Source organism: Micromesistius poutassou (assembly GCF_964030765.1).
Source record: "Micromesistius poutassou genome assembly, chromosome: 4".
NCBI classification, from domain to species: domain Eukaryota; kingdom Metazoa; phylum Chordata; class Actinopteri; order Gadiformes; family Gadidae; genus Micromesistius; species Micromesistius poutassou.
In genome coordinates this window covers 13,925,320-13,940,479 of record NC_140274.1, presented here as the reverse complement: position 1 = coordinate 13,940,479, position 15,160 = coordinate 13,925,320, and the positions used below count along the sequence as shown (strand labels likewise).

Here is a 15,160-nt window from a genome sequence, read left to right as displayed (position 1 = left end):
AGGCAGCAGTGAATATCAGTCAGAAGTCAGGAGAGGGTGTCAGCAAACAGGACCTTGGGTGACGTGTGCAAAGTGCAAAGCAAGTGATGTCATTCTCGTCATCATAGACCTTAGTAGGAGCACAACACTTTATTTCAAACGTGCACCAAAACAGACCTGAGGACATGATTCCAGACCGGTTCCATTGTATCTGAAATTAATACAAGACGGACAGTTTAGATAAAAGGTATGCACAATTTTGGGTACAACGCCAAACCTTGCATATCAATAAGTAAAAGTACAATTCAAAAACTGAATATAAATCGTATGTTGCTTTGCATTCAGCATATTTAAAATACATTTGTTTGTTGTTTTGAAATGCTTCCAAAACGACATTATGGATGCTAAAATTGTTCAATGTAGAGAACAAGGCATTCTAACATCTGAGGCGCTACCATGACAGCACACAGACTTGAGCGAGACTAAGGCCTATAATTAGCCTCAGAAACTGAACACCAACCTTTTTAAGCTCTGTTGAGTCTGAGAGGAAATATTCATTACATAATGAAATATCTGCCTCACGGACATAGTTCCTGAATACCACAGAGTCTAAGCCCCAGACCGGAGCAGAGTTTCTAGCTTGTTCGATTTGAGCAAATCTTGCTATTTTCTGCTTATCCTGCTTGCTTTTCACCATTTCAACACTCCTCCCCACCTTAGCCTCATCCACCCTCCTCTTTGTGGGTCAGTGACGCAGCAAGTGTGACGCAGCAGTGTCAGTGACCTCCAGAAGGCAGTAGAACAACAGGAAGAAGACAGAGAAGTCCCAGACCACGGACTGCTACCGGATGACAGTGAAGAAGCAGGTGGGGAAGAGCTCCCAAACAAGGCCAACGGAACTAAGGACTATATTTGGTAGTTGTTCTCAACTCTCTCCAAAGCACCAGGGCGCTCGTTCACAGCGACAGGGCCAGCAAGAGGATCTGTGAGCAGGATTTTGGTAGGCTACCAAGTGCATGAGTGCTCTCTGTAACTCAAGTGCTATAAGGTTGGACAGTTTAATGTAATATGGGTTTGCTCATGTCTTCAAAATTAGGATGAGACCTGTGCAGGCTTGTTTTGTGGACCTTCATTCTATGAGGATCAGATCTGCTTGTGTCAAGACAATATTATATAGATTATGTTTTGTGTGTTTTGTGTCTGCCCTGTAACAAACATCCTAATAACGGATCCCAACTAATAACATGCATGCACATAAAGCAGCCAGCTCAATATGCCACACAACGAGGATAACCCTAATTCATTTCCTAATCGAGAACAGGAATACATTCAGCACAGTCATGGGATACACAGCGGTCTGGACCAGGCTTTGTTAATAAAAACCTGAGGGAGTAGCCTATTACCATATGATCAGTAGGCTAAAGGGTTGGGAGCTTTACTGTGTTGCTGCGTTGGTATGTCTTTGTTGGTCGATACACTGGCTGGAAAGCAGTTACCAAGGAAAGTGCACCGGCTGGTACCCGTGCACACCCTTGAGAAAACTCAGGTGACCAGGACGAAATAGGGCTAACAGACACAAACATAAAAATCCACTCAAGCGGCTTCTGTGATATGCTCTCTAATCACAAACCTATTGCTAATAATAGAAATACACATTAACAAAAGAGGACATAGAGGACATAGATTGTTGTAGATTGTAGTACAAGCAACAACCTTTTGTTGTGTATCCTTCCAAGTACATCCATGGATGTAAAAGAGCTGCTGCACTATGGGTATTGTAGTTGGAGGCTTGCAGTGCCATGTCTGGTTCAGCCTTATTCCCCTCCCCCTCGTCTGCAGTGTGACGCATCTACTGCTTTTGCATCAATCAGCCTCCTCACCATTGGTTAAAGCTACAGCTTCTGCTGGTAATGGCACAACGCATTTCATTTCCCCACACATTCAGCTAAAACGGCAATCGGTCGAGAGAGATTTTTGCAATCCTGATTCCATCAAATATATATAATGCAGCATGATCTTTACCTCATGTGCATGTGTGTGCTGTGCATAAATATGTAAGCATCGCGGCGTTGGTTTGACTGCGAGATGCAGCCGCACAGACAAAGAGACTCTGCCCTCTGTGCATAGGCAGGAAGCAGATGGTGTGGCGTAATGCAGCCAATGCACAGGTTGTTTATCTGTGATCTGGGATAATGCGATCCATATCACAGCGCTATCGCCCTTGATCAGCACAGAGAGACGTCTGTGCCGAGATGCGTCCGAGCGGAGAAGGTGTGAGTGGTGTAGGAACGGCTCAGCAGAGGAGTCCTTAGCGAATATCGCTGCCAGCCTTGCAGCACACCCCTCTTTCTACCTCTTGCAGTACTGGTGTGTTTTGTAGCACCCACAGCTCCCCACAATCGCACTACAGCCTACCTCTACCATCCTTAATAAAAGTTGCGGTTTTAGATGACGTGGTTGTGTTGCAGAAGGCTTCCATTGCCCAGATAGCATGCATGCAGCGCCCTGGTTCTCTTTGCAGCTGTGCAGCTGTATGATCACACCTTGACTGAGAAGTAGGCAGCGGGTACTCGGAAGTGGACAGTTGTAGAACTAGCCCAGGACCCAGGGTGCATAGGGTTTGAGGCGAAGGACTCATTCGTGCCGGAGTCATCTGCACAGAGAGAGGGAGGGTGAGGAAGAAGGACGTCAAATAGCTCAGCTTTTGACAGCACCACTGTTGGCGACCATCACAGAAAGAAATAACTTATAATGCCTTGATACGGGAAACTGGTTGCAATGCAGCATAGAGTGCATGTAAAGCTGTGAAAAAGGGATATTGTTTGATGTTTTCTTTCTCCTGTGTTTCCTGCATCGTATTCTCAGATTTAAAAAGGTATGTTTTGCATGTTTTCCCTATATGTATATACTGTTTTGTATGCAATACGCTTTGTAGTTGTATTTAAAGATTTATTAATTTTATTTTTCTCTTATTCTAACCAGATCAGAGAACATTATTTTAAATATAACATATCCAAATATATCTTTAAGAAAAAGTATATGCTTGGGTGTGGCAAAACATGTCCGCTCATGACAAATTTCAAATTTTCCGCTTAGTGGTTGGTAGCAAGTAACCAGATGATTGGGGACACATTTGATTAACGGAAATGTTTCTCATAAAAAAGCTACGCAAAGGACACATGAAGGTGAAAATGCTCAAATTAAACCAGAGAATTCAGCAAAAAGGACCCAAGCGTAATGCGGGTTGCTAACGGAAATACTCCACAGGGCTGCACTCGGACCGCATGCAGACAAAAGAACAGATATAAACAGCCATTTGCAATAACTATCCAAACAGGAACCAGAAACAAACTACTGTTATGATGCAGGTCAGGTTGACTATAGTCAAAAAAATAAAAAAGCAAAACGAGAGAGAGAGACAGAGGGAGAATAGGGAGAGGGCGAGAGAGAGAGAGAGAGAGAGAGAGAGAGAGAGAGAGAGAGAGAGGATGAAACGGGAGGATAGCTAATGCATTCACTTTCCGTCTGGGTTAAATCCGAATAAGTGCTGCGCCATAGCATGTTGCTATGACAACGGAGGCCTGTGTGAGGGGGAGGTAGGAGGCTGGTTGTGGTTTTAGTCATTGGAGGCTGTAAATACTGACGGCCATGTTGTTCTCATAGTACCTGCACAAACTAATAATATACAAAAATCTAATATTTTAGAAACAGAATGGTAAACATCCACATTGGATGGCATTTAATATATATATATTTTTTTAAATATTGAGGTATCCATCTATTCGAATAATCTTTAGAAATGTTTTGGGACTTTTTTGCCAGTACCAAATTTATGCTGTCAGACAAATTACTTCTATCTGGTACTCAAATTATCAAGTAGACTAACCAAAGCATAGGACTATGAGTATTTATTTTTTTATTTAATCTCAATACTTCAGTCAATACAACAAAGGTCACTCCCTATATAGGCCTAATGCTATTCAACCAAGCTGAGCATCTTACTAACTCTGAGATCATGAACAGCGTGAATCCTGTGGATCAATATATTACAAAACGCGTAACGTAATTAATCAATATAGTGAAATCAAATGCAGAGATACAGTCTATTTTAAACTTCATTACTTCACCACAAGAAAAAACTTTCTTGTTTTAATGAAACTGTCTGTATCTTTTGAGAGGCATGTTTGATGATTCACTCAAGTAGGCACTCTGTGTCCCTTTGCTGAGTACCAGTAATGATTGAAAGATAGGGCTATTAAAACGGAAATGGATGACTCACCAATCTTTAACTGATGTCTATGTAAAATTGGCTGCATGCAGTTGGCTGCCTGTTGGTTTCTGTGATGTGTTCAATATGAAACCATGAAGTAGCCTAAACAAACAAGAAAATTAGTGATGAAATCACTAATTCATCACCAAGATGAAGATGTTTCAGAATGTTTTAGCTCCCACTCAGACCAGGTGCAGGTCAATCGTCAATGATGGTTCATCATCAGTGTTTCAAATGTTTCTATTTTTTGCCTTTTAGTGACTGTTAAGGCACATCTATAAGACTATATCTTGTTACAAGAGGGACTATGGTTTAATCATGTGCCAAAACAACCAATTATACCAACAAATAATTGTCTTAGTGGGTCTGCAAGTAATTATTACCACAAGAAGGGCTGACCATAAAACAATCATCATCATCATCATCATCATCATCATCATCATCATCATCATCTTTATTTGCCAGACTCAAAGTCCAAAAGAACACACAACTACACATAAAAAACAAGAATATAAAAATACAACTTCAATATACAATATACAATAATAAAAGGGCATAACTTATTCCCGTTCACCAAGTATGGCAGACATTTCCTTGGTATTTAGGACATTACTGCCATCTAGTGTACAAAAACTAGAGTAGCTTAACAGCCCTCCGTTGTAAACAACCTATTCACTTCAATTGAAAGATTCAGCAGCTTCTTATGAAATTTACATCGCATTCAACTTTGTTCATGCAGAACATTTTAAACTAAATCACAACACAATGAGCACACTAGAAGCCATGATACTAGACCAGCTTCAAATTAAACTATGAATATGTATAACAGAAAATAAAAAAATAAAAATGAGCTTAAAAGAAAACATCATTTAGATGGTTTTCATTGGATCTGTTTGAACACTACTTTTTATCTCTTCACAGATGACTGTAGTGTCACCCTACACTCAAGACCTGATGGACAGCACTCACTCCCATGCTGTGCTGAGCAAACTCAATGACCAGCGCTCTGAAGGCCTCTTCTGCGACGTGACCATCGTTGTAGAGGATGTAAAGTTCAGAGCCCACAGGAACATCCTTGCGGCCTGCAGTGGCTACTTCAGGAACGCCTTGATGGCCTCCCAAAGCTGGAGCTCCAGCCAGGTGCTGGAGTTAGTGGACCTGAAGTCTGAAGTGTTTGCCAGTATCCTCAACTTCATCTACTCGTCTAAAGTGGCGTCGGCTGGTGCAGACGAAACAAGGGGCCTAGTGGCAGCTGGGAAAAGACTAGGAATTCCTTTCTTAGAGAAGCTCTCAGAACCAGATAGACAAAGCTCTACCGTTTCAAAGGTGATGGGGGTCAGAGGTGTTATGAATATAGATCCCAGCCAGGGCCCGGAGCCAAAGAACACCAAGAAGGAGCCATCAAGGCCTGTGGATATAAATGCAACCACAGGGCCACGGATCACCAATGCTTTCTCTATCACTGAAGTAGGACCCGGAAACAACCCCTTCACCCCACTGGTTCCAACTGATGGGGAGAGGAAGTCACCAGACGTGGGGCAAGTCCCAGCTAGTTGCCCCATCATCTCTTGTCTCACTGCAACAAATGAGCCACCACATGCCCTGTCTGAACACTCCTATGCAGTGAGCCAGACTGAAGAGCAAAAAGACAGCAACCCGAAAGACTTTAAAAAGGGACCAAAGCCCTCACAGCTACAGACAAAGCAGCTGGCCATCCAGAATATAGGCCCACTGAAAAAACGACATAGGTTGAGAGGCACATTAGATAGAAATACGACCTCTACAGAGGAATCACAACAATCCACAGATATTCCAGATGCTAATAGGCCAGTAGCAGACAGTTCCATCTCTTACATGACAGCTGTAGTCATTGCACCACCACCACTCCACGCAGAACCGGAACCAGAGAAGAACACAGATGATGTAGTAACCACAGACAATTTTCAGATGGAGTTTGAACCACCCACTCTCTCCCCTCATGTAGAAGACAGCATATCAATCTACGGATGTGAATACTGTCCGGAGATATTCACCAATAACGCTCTTCTCACCCTCCATATGGAAGTACACAAAAGACGTTTTGTCAGTCATCTGTTTTGCAAATTCTGTGACAGGAAGTTCATGCACCTCAAGCGGTTACGCAACCATGAGCATGGCTGTCCCAAGGCCATACGAGACCCTCCTGAGACAGATCCTGTTGACACCTTAATAATGGACATCCATTCAGACAATGTAGCAACTATGGATAAGCCAGCAGAAGAGGTACCTCTTGATGACCCACCCAGCCCTTGCATTCCAGAGCCAGATCAAAACAACCAATCAGAAGCCCGGCAGGGCATGGCCAGGGTAGAAAAAACTGGTGGCAGTCAGAGGGTTTACAATTGCAGTGTGTGTAAACGGGTTTATATCACCTTATCCAGTCTGAAACGGCATGAGAATGTACATTCGTGGCAGAGGGCCTACCCTTGTCATTACTGTAATAAAGTATTTGCCCTGGCAGAGTACCGTACCAAGCATGAAATCTGGCATACGGGTGAACGTCGATACCAGTGCATTTTCTGCCTGGAAACGTTCATGACTTACTATATTTTGAAAAACCATCAAAAGGCATTTCATGGCATTGACCCGAGACTAGCTGTGAAGAAGAAATCTGCCAATGGCGGATTCAAAGCCAGTGTTTATCCTATCAAACTGTACAGGCTTCTTCCAATGAAGTTTCGAAAAAAGCGATACAAGACGTACAGTGAGACCTATGGAGACAGTGTTGAGAGCACCATGGTGGAGAACAACTCTCTCATCACTCCAAGTGAAGAGAACAGCAACCCTGAGCCTGGTTCCTTCAATATGCCTATGACATTCATGGCAACAACAAAGACGGTGGCCCCTGTGACGCCTCACATCAACTTTAAACAGCCGTTAGAGCAAGATATTGATAGTGATACATGTCGCAAGAGAGACTATAGCAATGATGATGAACACAGGAGTTCACATCCCCTCAATCATTACCATAAAAAAAATGTGCAGACAGAAACCACTGCAGCAAGCTGTGACGAGCACACAGACACGATAATGAACATAGACCACTTCAGTCGTAATATACCATTCTTGACAAAAACATTGAAAACGGTTAACAAGCTCGGTGAACTATCAGCCGCAGCAAAAAGAGTGGAAGCCATGACTAAGGAGTTACTTCTCTCAGGAACAGACAGTTTGAAGCAGGGTAGAGCAGTAGGTAGCAGAAAAACAGAAACATACCTCGCTAAGCCTGTTTGTCCAGGTCCATCTGTGGATGGGGATGCTCTGCCACTCTGTCAAATCACAGTCAAAATAGGCAACGAGGCCATCATCAGGCGTCAGATCAAGGGTTCAAATCTGTTCCCCAGGAAGAGGAAGAAAAGCAGACAAAGGGAGGCCCCAGGTGAGTGGTTTTCAACTGAGGATAGCTCTGGTAGTGCCAGGCTTCACACTCAAATGGAAATCTCTGCAATAAAAGATGCCGAGACATACGAAGATCCCAATGATCATGAAGCCACCGACAAATCCTGGCGTCCCTACTATTCATATAAAGCCAAAAAGAAAAAGAAGAAGATGAGATTCAAACACAGAAAAGATCAACAATATTTTTTACCTCCAACTTCAGTAACCAGAGCTCCAGCCAAAGAGGGCTACCCAGAGAGGAGAAGCCTGGCAACAGACAATAGTACCTCAGCCAACAGCACGGACACACACATCAGGAACCGTTCGCCAAGAGCATCCTACAAATGTGACATCTGCGACAGCTCCTTCATCACCGAGTCCGGCTTGAGGGCCCACGTCATTGGTTCCCATCCGTGTTTCTGTCGGACATGTGGCGAACAGGGTCCACCCGGGGAGGTGCCTGCCGGTGGAGATTACGTCTGCAACAACTGCATGGAAAGTGGCTCTTGCTTCGATAACACACCGCAGAGATCCAGCACTGAGAAGAAGTACCACTGCTCATTTTGTCCCCAGCGCTTTCTCTACCTTGCCACAAAGAGAAGCCACGAGAGAAAACACCAGGAGTTGGGAAACGGGAAAGGGTATAAATATGACAAGTGCCCACCGCGTTCTAAACATGCAACACAACTGGCTGAAGACAGCCAACAACATACCATTAAATCTGAGGAAGATGACGAAGAGGTAACTCACCTCAGATTTAATGAAGAAGGAACAGGTACGTCTACAGGAAACATTGCACCGAAGATGGAAGGAAAGGCTGGCTTCCCGTCTGTTGCGCCAAAATCCTTCCAAGAACCTCATTCCAAAACAAAAGATCAGCTTTCATCTTCTAACAGCGACAGTGTTTTTCCTGAGTTACCCACAAAGGTGAAACATAAAATGTCTAAAAAGAGAATGGATATACAAAATTCTCTTCATCTCCCTTCCAAAATGCAAGCGCATGAGAGAGACCATAGCAGGGGACTTTTAAAAAGGCCAAAAACGCTTCATGAGAAGCACCCTCATCTGTTGTGGAAACAAGAATCTGTAAAGAAAGGGATTTCCATCTGCAAGACGGAGCAGTGGGTTTGCAAACAGGAGCCTGTTTTTGAGGGCCAATAGTTATTTTGAGCAAGAGGGAAGTTGACTGTTCAGGAGCACCTGCAAAACTACTTCATCTATGATTTCATTGCAACTAGTTTAACTGCATTATAAGGTTGTCCTTCATCCATTCTTTCTCTTATAAAAATACAAATAAATGCCTCAGTAAAAGATTTTAAATCACCAATGTCAATGGAAATCACAAATAGAAAGGGTGTATCCATTTTAAACACATGTTTTAAGAGATAATTTTGTATATTTTGTAGACTATCATTTGCAAATGGAGGAAATCCTGCAAGATTAATGGTATTATTGTCAAACTAATCTTGAGAAGGTTTATTTTTGGAAACATTCTCTAGAATGTGGCTGATAAATACAATTACATTGTGATTATTGCCTTCTGTGATTCATTTCTCATTTAATCTGATCAGAGGAATTGGAGTATAAAAGCAGATGTTACAATAGGAAATCACTGATGTATTCCTCGTCATTTAACTTTTAAGAAAATTTTAATTTTATTGTTGGTTTATGTCTTTTGATTACATACTTGCATATTCATCGTTCAGTAAGAGTCACTTGGTATGGATTTAATTTATATTATAGGCAACATTGAGATTAACACTGCGACTTTTGTGTGTTTAATATGTATACATATGCAAAGGTGTTGAAATAAATAAATTAATTTGCTTATTTATAACACCTTGGTAGGATATTGATGTTCACTGTTTCTTTCTTGCCTGCAAACACCCACAAACAAACATAAAGGGCACAGTTTACAAAATATGTTTTGGTTCATAATTTACCTGTGGATTGCAACGACCACCATCTAAGGAATGTAAAATAATAAAATACAAAATAGAAAACCTTAATGACAAATATCCAAAATAATACATGGTAGCTATAAATTAAATGGACTGTATAGACACACTAATATATATATATATATATATATATATATATCGATACATATATAGATATAGAGAGAATATAATTGAATAGCCCAACATTATATTCAAATATTGAAGGTTTCCTTTTATTTATGTTTTATATAATTACGACTATTGGTCCAATGAGGTTTTTTTTATATATATTATTTGTATTTTTATCCACTGTAGGCCTACAGCACTTTGGTCAGTTATGCTGTGGGTAAATGTGCTTTATAAATTAAATGTACTTACTTACTTACTTACTTACTTTATTATCATTATTTTTATGAATCCTGAGCGTCCAAAATTCGCATGACTTAACGATCCTGTATTTTCGGATTAGGAAACTTCAGGTCGACAAAAGTCTGTGTCGCTCCCTCCTGGAACGCGCGCTAGTTCCGCCCATTGCAAATGCCAAGTAGGAAACAAGCGTGTATCTATGATGAATGCCATTCACAAAACAAAAACATACTTGGTCAACTGTAGTGCACGTCCCCTCCCCTGCCGCCAGTTCAATCGCTCTCGTAGCGTTAACCCCAAAAACGTCGAATAAATCTTGAAATCAGCTCCCCGAGGGTTTATAATAAAAGTTAAATTGAACGCCCAGCGAGAGACATTTTACGGAACCGAAACGTTTTTTTTTTCCTTAAACCTCGCTGGAAAAGTGTGCATGAGTCCACCTAGTGACGATTTGGTATGGGCTGGCCCTCCTGCTCGCATTCATAAACGGATATGATAAGACATCGTTGAATGTACCGAGGCTACAGCTGCAGTCACATCAGACCATGGCGGAAGAAGACGACGTGAGGATTCGGGTCTTACAGAGCCTGCGGGGGAAGATATGTAAGTTTAAAAACGTATTACATCGATCTGTTGTGTAGAATAGATGGTAGAATAAACCAAACGAAGAGCAGGGGGAAAGAAGGGGCGCGGTGTTATCAACAGACGACACCGGGGGCAGACACTTCATCTGTTGGTTGGCTAACGTTGGTGTTGAGTTAGCTCCCAAGCTAGCACCAGCTACTAGTACTAGGTTGTTGTGAATGATTCATTCATTGAATTCTCAACTACTAACACAGCAAGTTAGCTGACTACGAGACTAGTATTTCTTGATTGATTTACAAACGTTCAAAAAAGCGAGCACACTAAGGCTGCTAACCTCACTTGTTCGATAACATAAGATTAGAAATTCGGCTAACGTTAAGTCAACGTTACTTGCACATAATGCTGCTATTACTCTTACACGTCAAGTTTGGTTATACGCCTCTTAACCATAGCACTGTTTAGTAGCCGAACAAGGCTGTGCGATTGTGTCTCAAAGCAGTAGCATCACAGGTATCAGTCATAGTATTAGCACCCTCGGCACAAAGTTATAGTCATCTACTTCATTTTCTGCATGTAATCAAAATATATTCACGTGTTTTCACGTATAGACCTTATTGAAATACACAGCATTATTTTGATTCAATAATCTGCATAGAAAATAACAGGCATGTCTATGCATTTCCAAGCATTTTTGTGAATTGGAATTAGGCGACCTGCTAGTTGTGGTGGTCTCATTTTGCAGTGGAATGTAATGTAAGGTCCAAAATGTTGCTGTCCGATGAATGGTTCCAAATGTGTATGTACATCTAACATTGACAATGTGTAGTGCAAAGTTATAAGAACACATTCAACATTGGGTGGTTTTATTATTTGAACGTCTATCCTTGCTCCCCAAGCCCCCACCCCTGCCTAAATCATAAATTGTACTATGTGGCAAATCTATGGAAAAGTGTCCATGTGGTAATGGCAAGATAACCTAAATAACAGCTTTACTACTATTAATTATCATGGGGACAAAAACCGTAAGCAGAACAATATAGAGGAACTATCATGCTATGTAACTAGTTTGCTGTCTTACGAAACTTCATTCTTCCCCGTTTAGCATGGAGTAACTGCTCTTTTTTGTTTAGGTAGAATGCCTCCAACTATCCATTTATGTTAAAGATGTTATTGTTGTTGTAAAATAGGTTCTGGTATTTTTGTAGGGTCATGAAGTCCAATTGCCCTTGTATAATTTTCAGTCAGATTTAAGAAAGCAGTGTCAATAATGTGCAAGTGTAAATAATTTGAGCAGAATCATATTTTTTTTTGTTTTGGGTCTAGGATCACACTGAGTACTTGGGCATATTGAGAGTTCCTCAACAGATCAGCCAGATAGAAGTGAGCTTGGTGACATTTGCCTGGTGTTGTTAGGATTGGCCATTACCAGGATTAGCCATAGGCCATTATTAATAGCCTGTTAAAGAGCTCATCTTGACGCTTTTCCCACTCACTTTCTCTGTGTGCTTAGAATACCTTCTAGAAGCTCTGGCTATAGATGGCCCGCTCCATGACCTGGTTAACTGTAAACACAAATATGACACCTGCACACTGTGATGTCAACATCTGAGTAGCCATAATGGATAGCTGTTCAGAATTCACAAGTCGAAAAACATATCTTTCTGTGATTTGCTCATGGTTTGTGAATGCACTGTGATATAAACACAGATGACACCCAGTGCTCTAGGCCCCGATTTGATCAGAGGTATTCTTTTCTTCTTAAATCAGCGTTTTAGTGTTGCTATATGGGCAGGAAGTTGAAGTTTTATGTCTCAGACCACATTACCCTCAAAGCTATCTGCGCTTTGCAAACTTCCTGCCAAATGGCTAAACTCTCATTGACATTTAGGGTTGTTTAACATGGTATAGACCTATTATATCTGAAATACTGCTGTTGGCTTTTTGAAGTATTATAAAAACAGTGGATAATGCATCGATGATTTGTGGTGTATTTTCTTTTTCAATATAATAGTATAACGCTAGCCATAGTCATAACCATAGTTTAACAATGTTTATAGTAAATTAAACATTACCAACTAGCCTCCAACTATAAAAGGGGTGATGTGATAATAAAAAATACTATGATACAAAAAGTACACATTATGTACAAATACACTATGATAGGGTTAGAAAATTACTGTATTACCTTTTTTTTTTCTTTTTTTAATGATTATCGAATGTTAAAGTAGCCTTAAAAATGTCAGTCCTAATACCAGTATTTGTCTTCTGAAGGTGAAGCTAAGAACTTGGGACCAGTCTCGGCTCCAAATCGGCAGAGGGATCTTTGTACCTTTTGCACCATCAGTCTGGATCAGGAGGAGGTCTTCCGCACAAAGGTGTTTGACAAAAGCCTCAGGTAAGCAGTAGCATTACGTTGACTCACCATCATTCAAGTGAGGTTAAGTTCACACACCATTTTCCATTTCAGTTCCAGTTTCAGTGGTTGGTTTACGGCGGTGTTATATTAAAACGTGGTTGGATACTCTTCCTACTTTTGTTTTTTGTCAGACTAATATGACATTATTACATGTTTTAAATTGTTAAAATTGAAATACTGCTTCCTGTTCAGTTTAACTTTGACTCATAGCTGGGGATGATGGATATTAAAGAGTATCAACGACTTTGTTAGTTTGTTACCTTGCATGTTAGACACTATCAATATCAAGTCAGTTGCAATTTATTATTTATTTGTTATTACCAATTCTGGTTGGATTGTTCAAAAAATAAACCCGTTGATCGCAGGAAATACCCATGAATCTTTCCAAGATATATTTTTTCATATTGTCTGCGAAGCACCTGTAAAACCTGCTGTACACACAGACACAGAAACAGGGTTGATTTTAGTCTGCATTGGCCATGGAAGGGTTGTGCAACTCGTGCGCTTGCTGAAGTGGAGGTTGATGTGATATGGGGATATGTAACATCCTGTTCATATTTTGCTAATTTTTCTCATGAATTCTCAGTTGTTATGATACTGGGTCTAAGGGGTTCCACTTGGCTATCTGTGACAGCACAAGATGGATATTCTGACAGCTTGGTACATGTTCCAAAAAATCATATGCTGAATATCTTTTAGGGAAGAGGTTCATATGACTTTTCAGGAGTTGAAGATAAAACTAAGTGTTTACAATGAAATACAGTTGTTTCAACTTTGATACTGAATTAGTCACAACAAACTCCTTAACTCCACTGAGTGGAACTACATTTTGGGGCTGACACTACCTAGAGGTTGCCTGGAGCAAAATATCTAAACCCCTACCTGCTCCTACAGTTGCTTTGGATAAAAGCTTCTACTTAGTGACTAAATGCAACATGATTCAGACTTGCAAGGTGTGTTGGGTGTCAGAGTTGGGCAACACAGCCCAGATGCGGCCTGAAAGCTGTGTGATGAAGACTAGCTGTATGTTGACGACCTGCTCGTGTACATGTGGGAGATGGACCATCCAGGAAGTTAATGTTTCTGTTTCTAGTCTCCCTGTAAACATTACAGGTATTTCACAACAGCTTTATATTCTCTCTCGCTCTCTGCTTCTAAACCTGTTCAAAGGGCTCCATTTTACAGTGTCTGTGGAAGTGTTTCCTCCCACGCTTTCCCCTGTGTATTTCTCTTTCATTCTCTTGCAGCTTATCTACCTAACTATCCCCTATTTGCCTACATGTCCGGCTGTAATCACTCCATTTCTGGCCGCTCTTTTCACTCCCCTTGCCATTTTCATTGGCCACGTTGGTTTCTTAGACCCAGTGGTCGGAAGACATCAATGCCTCCCCGAGGTTCACGATAATATAAATTTATCACAACCTATAATTTACTAAAGATAAAGAAGGTGGGGTAGGGGAGGGGGACAACTGATTGTGCCTAGCACCTTAACGTTATTGTGCAAGCAAGCATGACACTGGCGAAGGATGTGAGTGTAGGCGTAGGTGTGGGTTTATGTTTGAGTGTGCACCGAGAATGTAGAGGCTGTGAGAGTGCATAGCTCCATGTAATGCTGAGCTTTTTTACTGGAGGACGCGTGGGCGTGCGTGCGGCATCGGATCTGTTGCCAAACCTTTTTCTTTTTTTTTTTCTTTTTCACTGCGGAAGTGTCAGGCAAGATGTTTCACCAGCTACTGTCCACGAGCACTGTGAGAACGGAAGGTTCAATTGATTACCGTGCGCATGACCAGTGTTTTCTCTGAACGGATTTGTTTTTCCCCTTTGATAGTCTTTAGATGACAAATGTTAAGAGTAGGGGTGTGGTGTTATAAGGAGAGCTTGTCATAAATATAAAGACAATATTTCCATATGTTCTAGCTGTAGTGTTTTGGCACATTTAAAATGGGGAGAAACACTGGTTGGTATACATTCCCTTTTAGTTTGTGTATCATAAAAGCAAGCAGTGATGTATTGATAATGTGAAGAAATGTGGAATTATGCATTTCAATAAGCCCTGAGGGAATACCCTGTCTGGGATACTTTTCATGCTATTCAACAGGAAATAATCCTGGGTTCTGCAGCAGTGATATATGCCTCAAGTAAATGAAATGCTTAGATTGCTTGTAAACCTTTTATGTGCACATATAC

The 15,160-nt window shown here is 41.2% G+C and overlaps 2 protein-coding genes across 3 annotated transcripts in view; both read left to right on the top strand.

Annotated features, from left to right (window-relative positions):
- The first annotated feature begins 834 nt into the window (after window positions 1-834).
- On the top strand, window positions 835-9,454 carry LOC311342278 (zinc finger and BTB domain-containing protein 38-like). 2 transcript variants are annotated; one of them, XM_084467114.1, is made up of 2 exons: window positions 835-979; window positions 5,171-9,454. In XM_084467114.1, exon 2 carries the CDS (start codon window positions 5,171-5,173, stop codon window positions 8,825-8,827), a length of 3,657 nt encoding a protein of 1,218 aa, XP_084323240.1. In that variant the 5' UTR covers window positions 835-979; the 3' UTR covers window positions 8,828-9,454. The 2 variants fall into 2 exon arrangements, with proteins under 2 accessions (XP_084323240.1, XP_084323241.1); XM_084467115.1 differs by lacking the exon at window positions 835-979 and adding an exon at window positions 2,594-2,854.
- Window positions 9,455-10,475: 1,021 nt separating this feature from the next.
- The window catches only part of rasa2 (RAS p21 protein activator 2), a 29,921-nt gene continuing 25,236 nt past the window's right edge, over window positions 10,476-15,160 (top strand). The window contains exons 1-2 of the mRNA XM_084467116.1: window positions 10,476-10,575; window positions 12,829-12,952. Of these exons, the coding sequence (XP_084323242.1) occupies window positions 10,518-10,575; window positions 12,829-12,952 (182 nt within the window). The 5' untranslated portion in view covers window positions 10,476-10,517. The remainder of the gene's footprint in view (window positions 10,576-12,828; window positions 12,953-15,160) is intronic.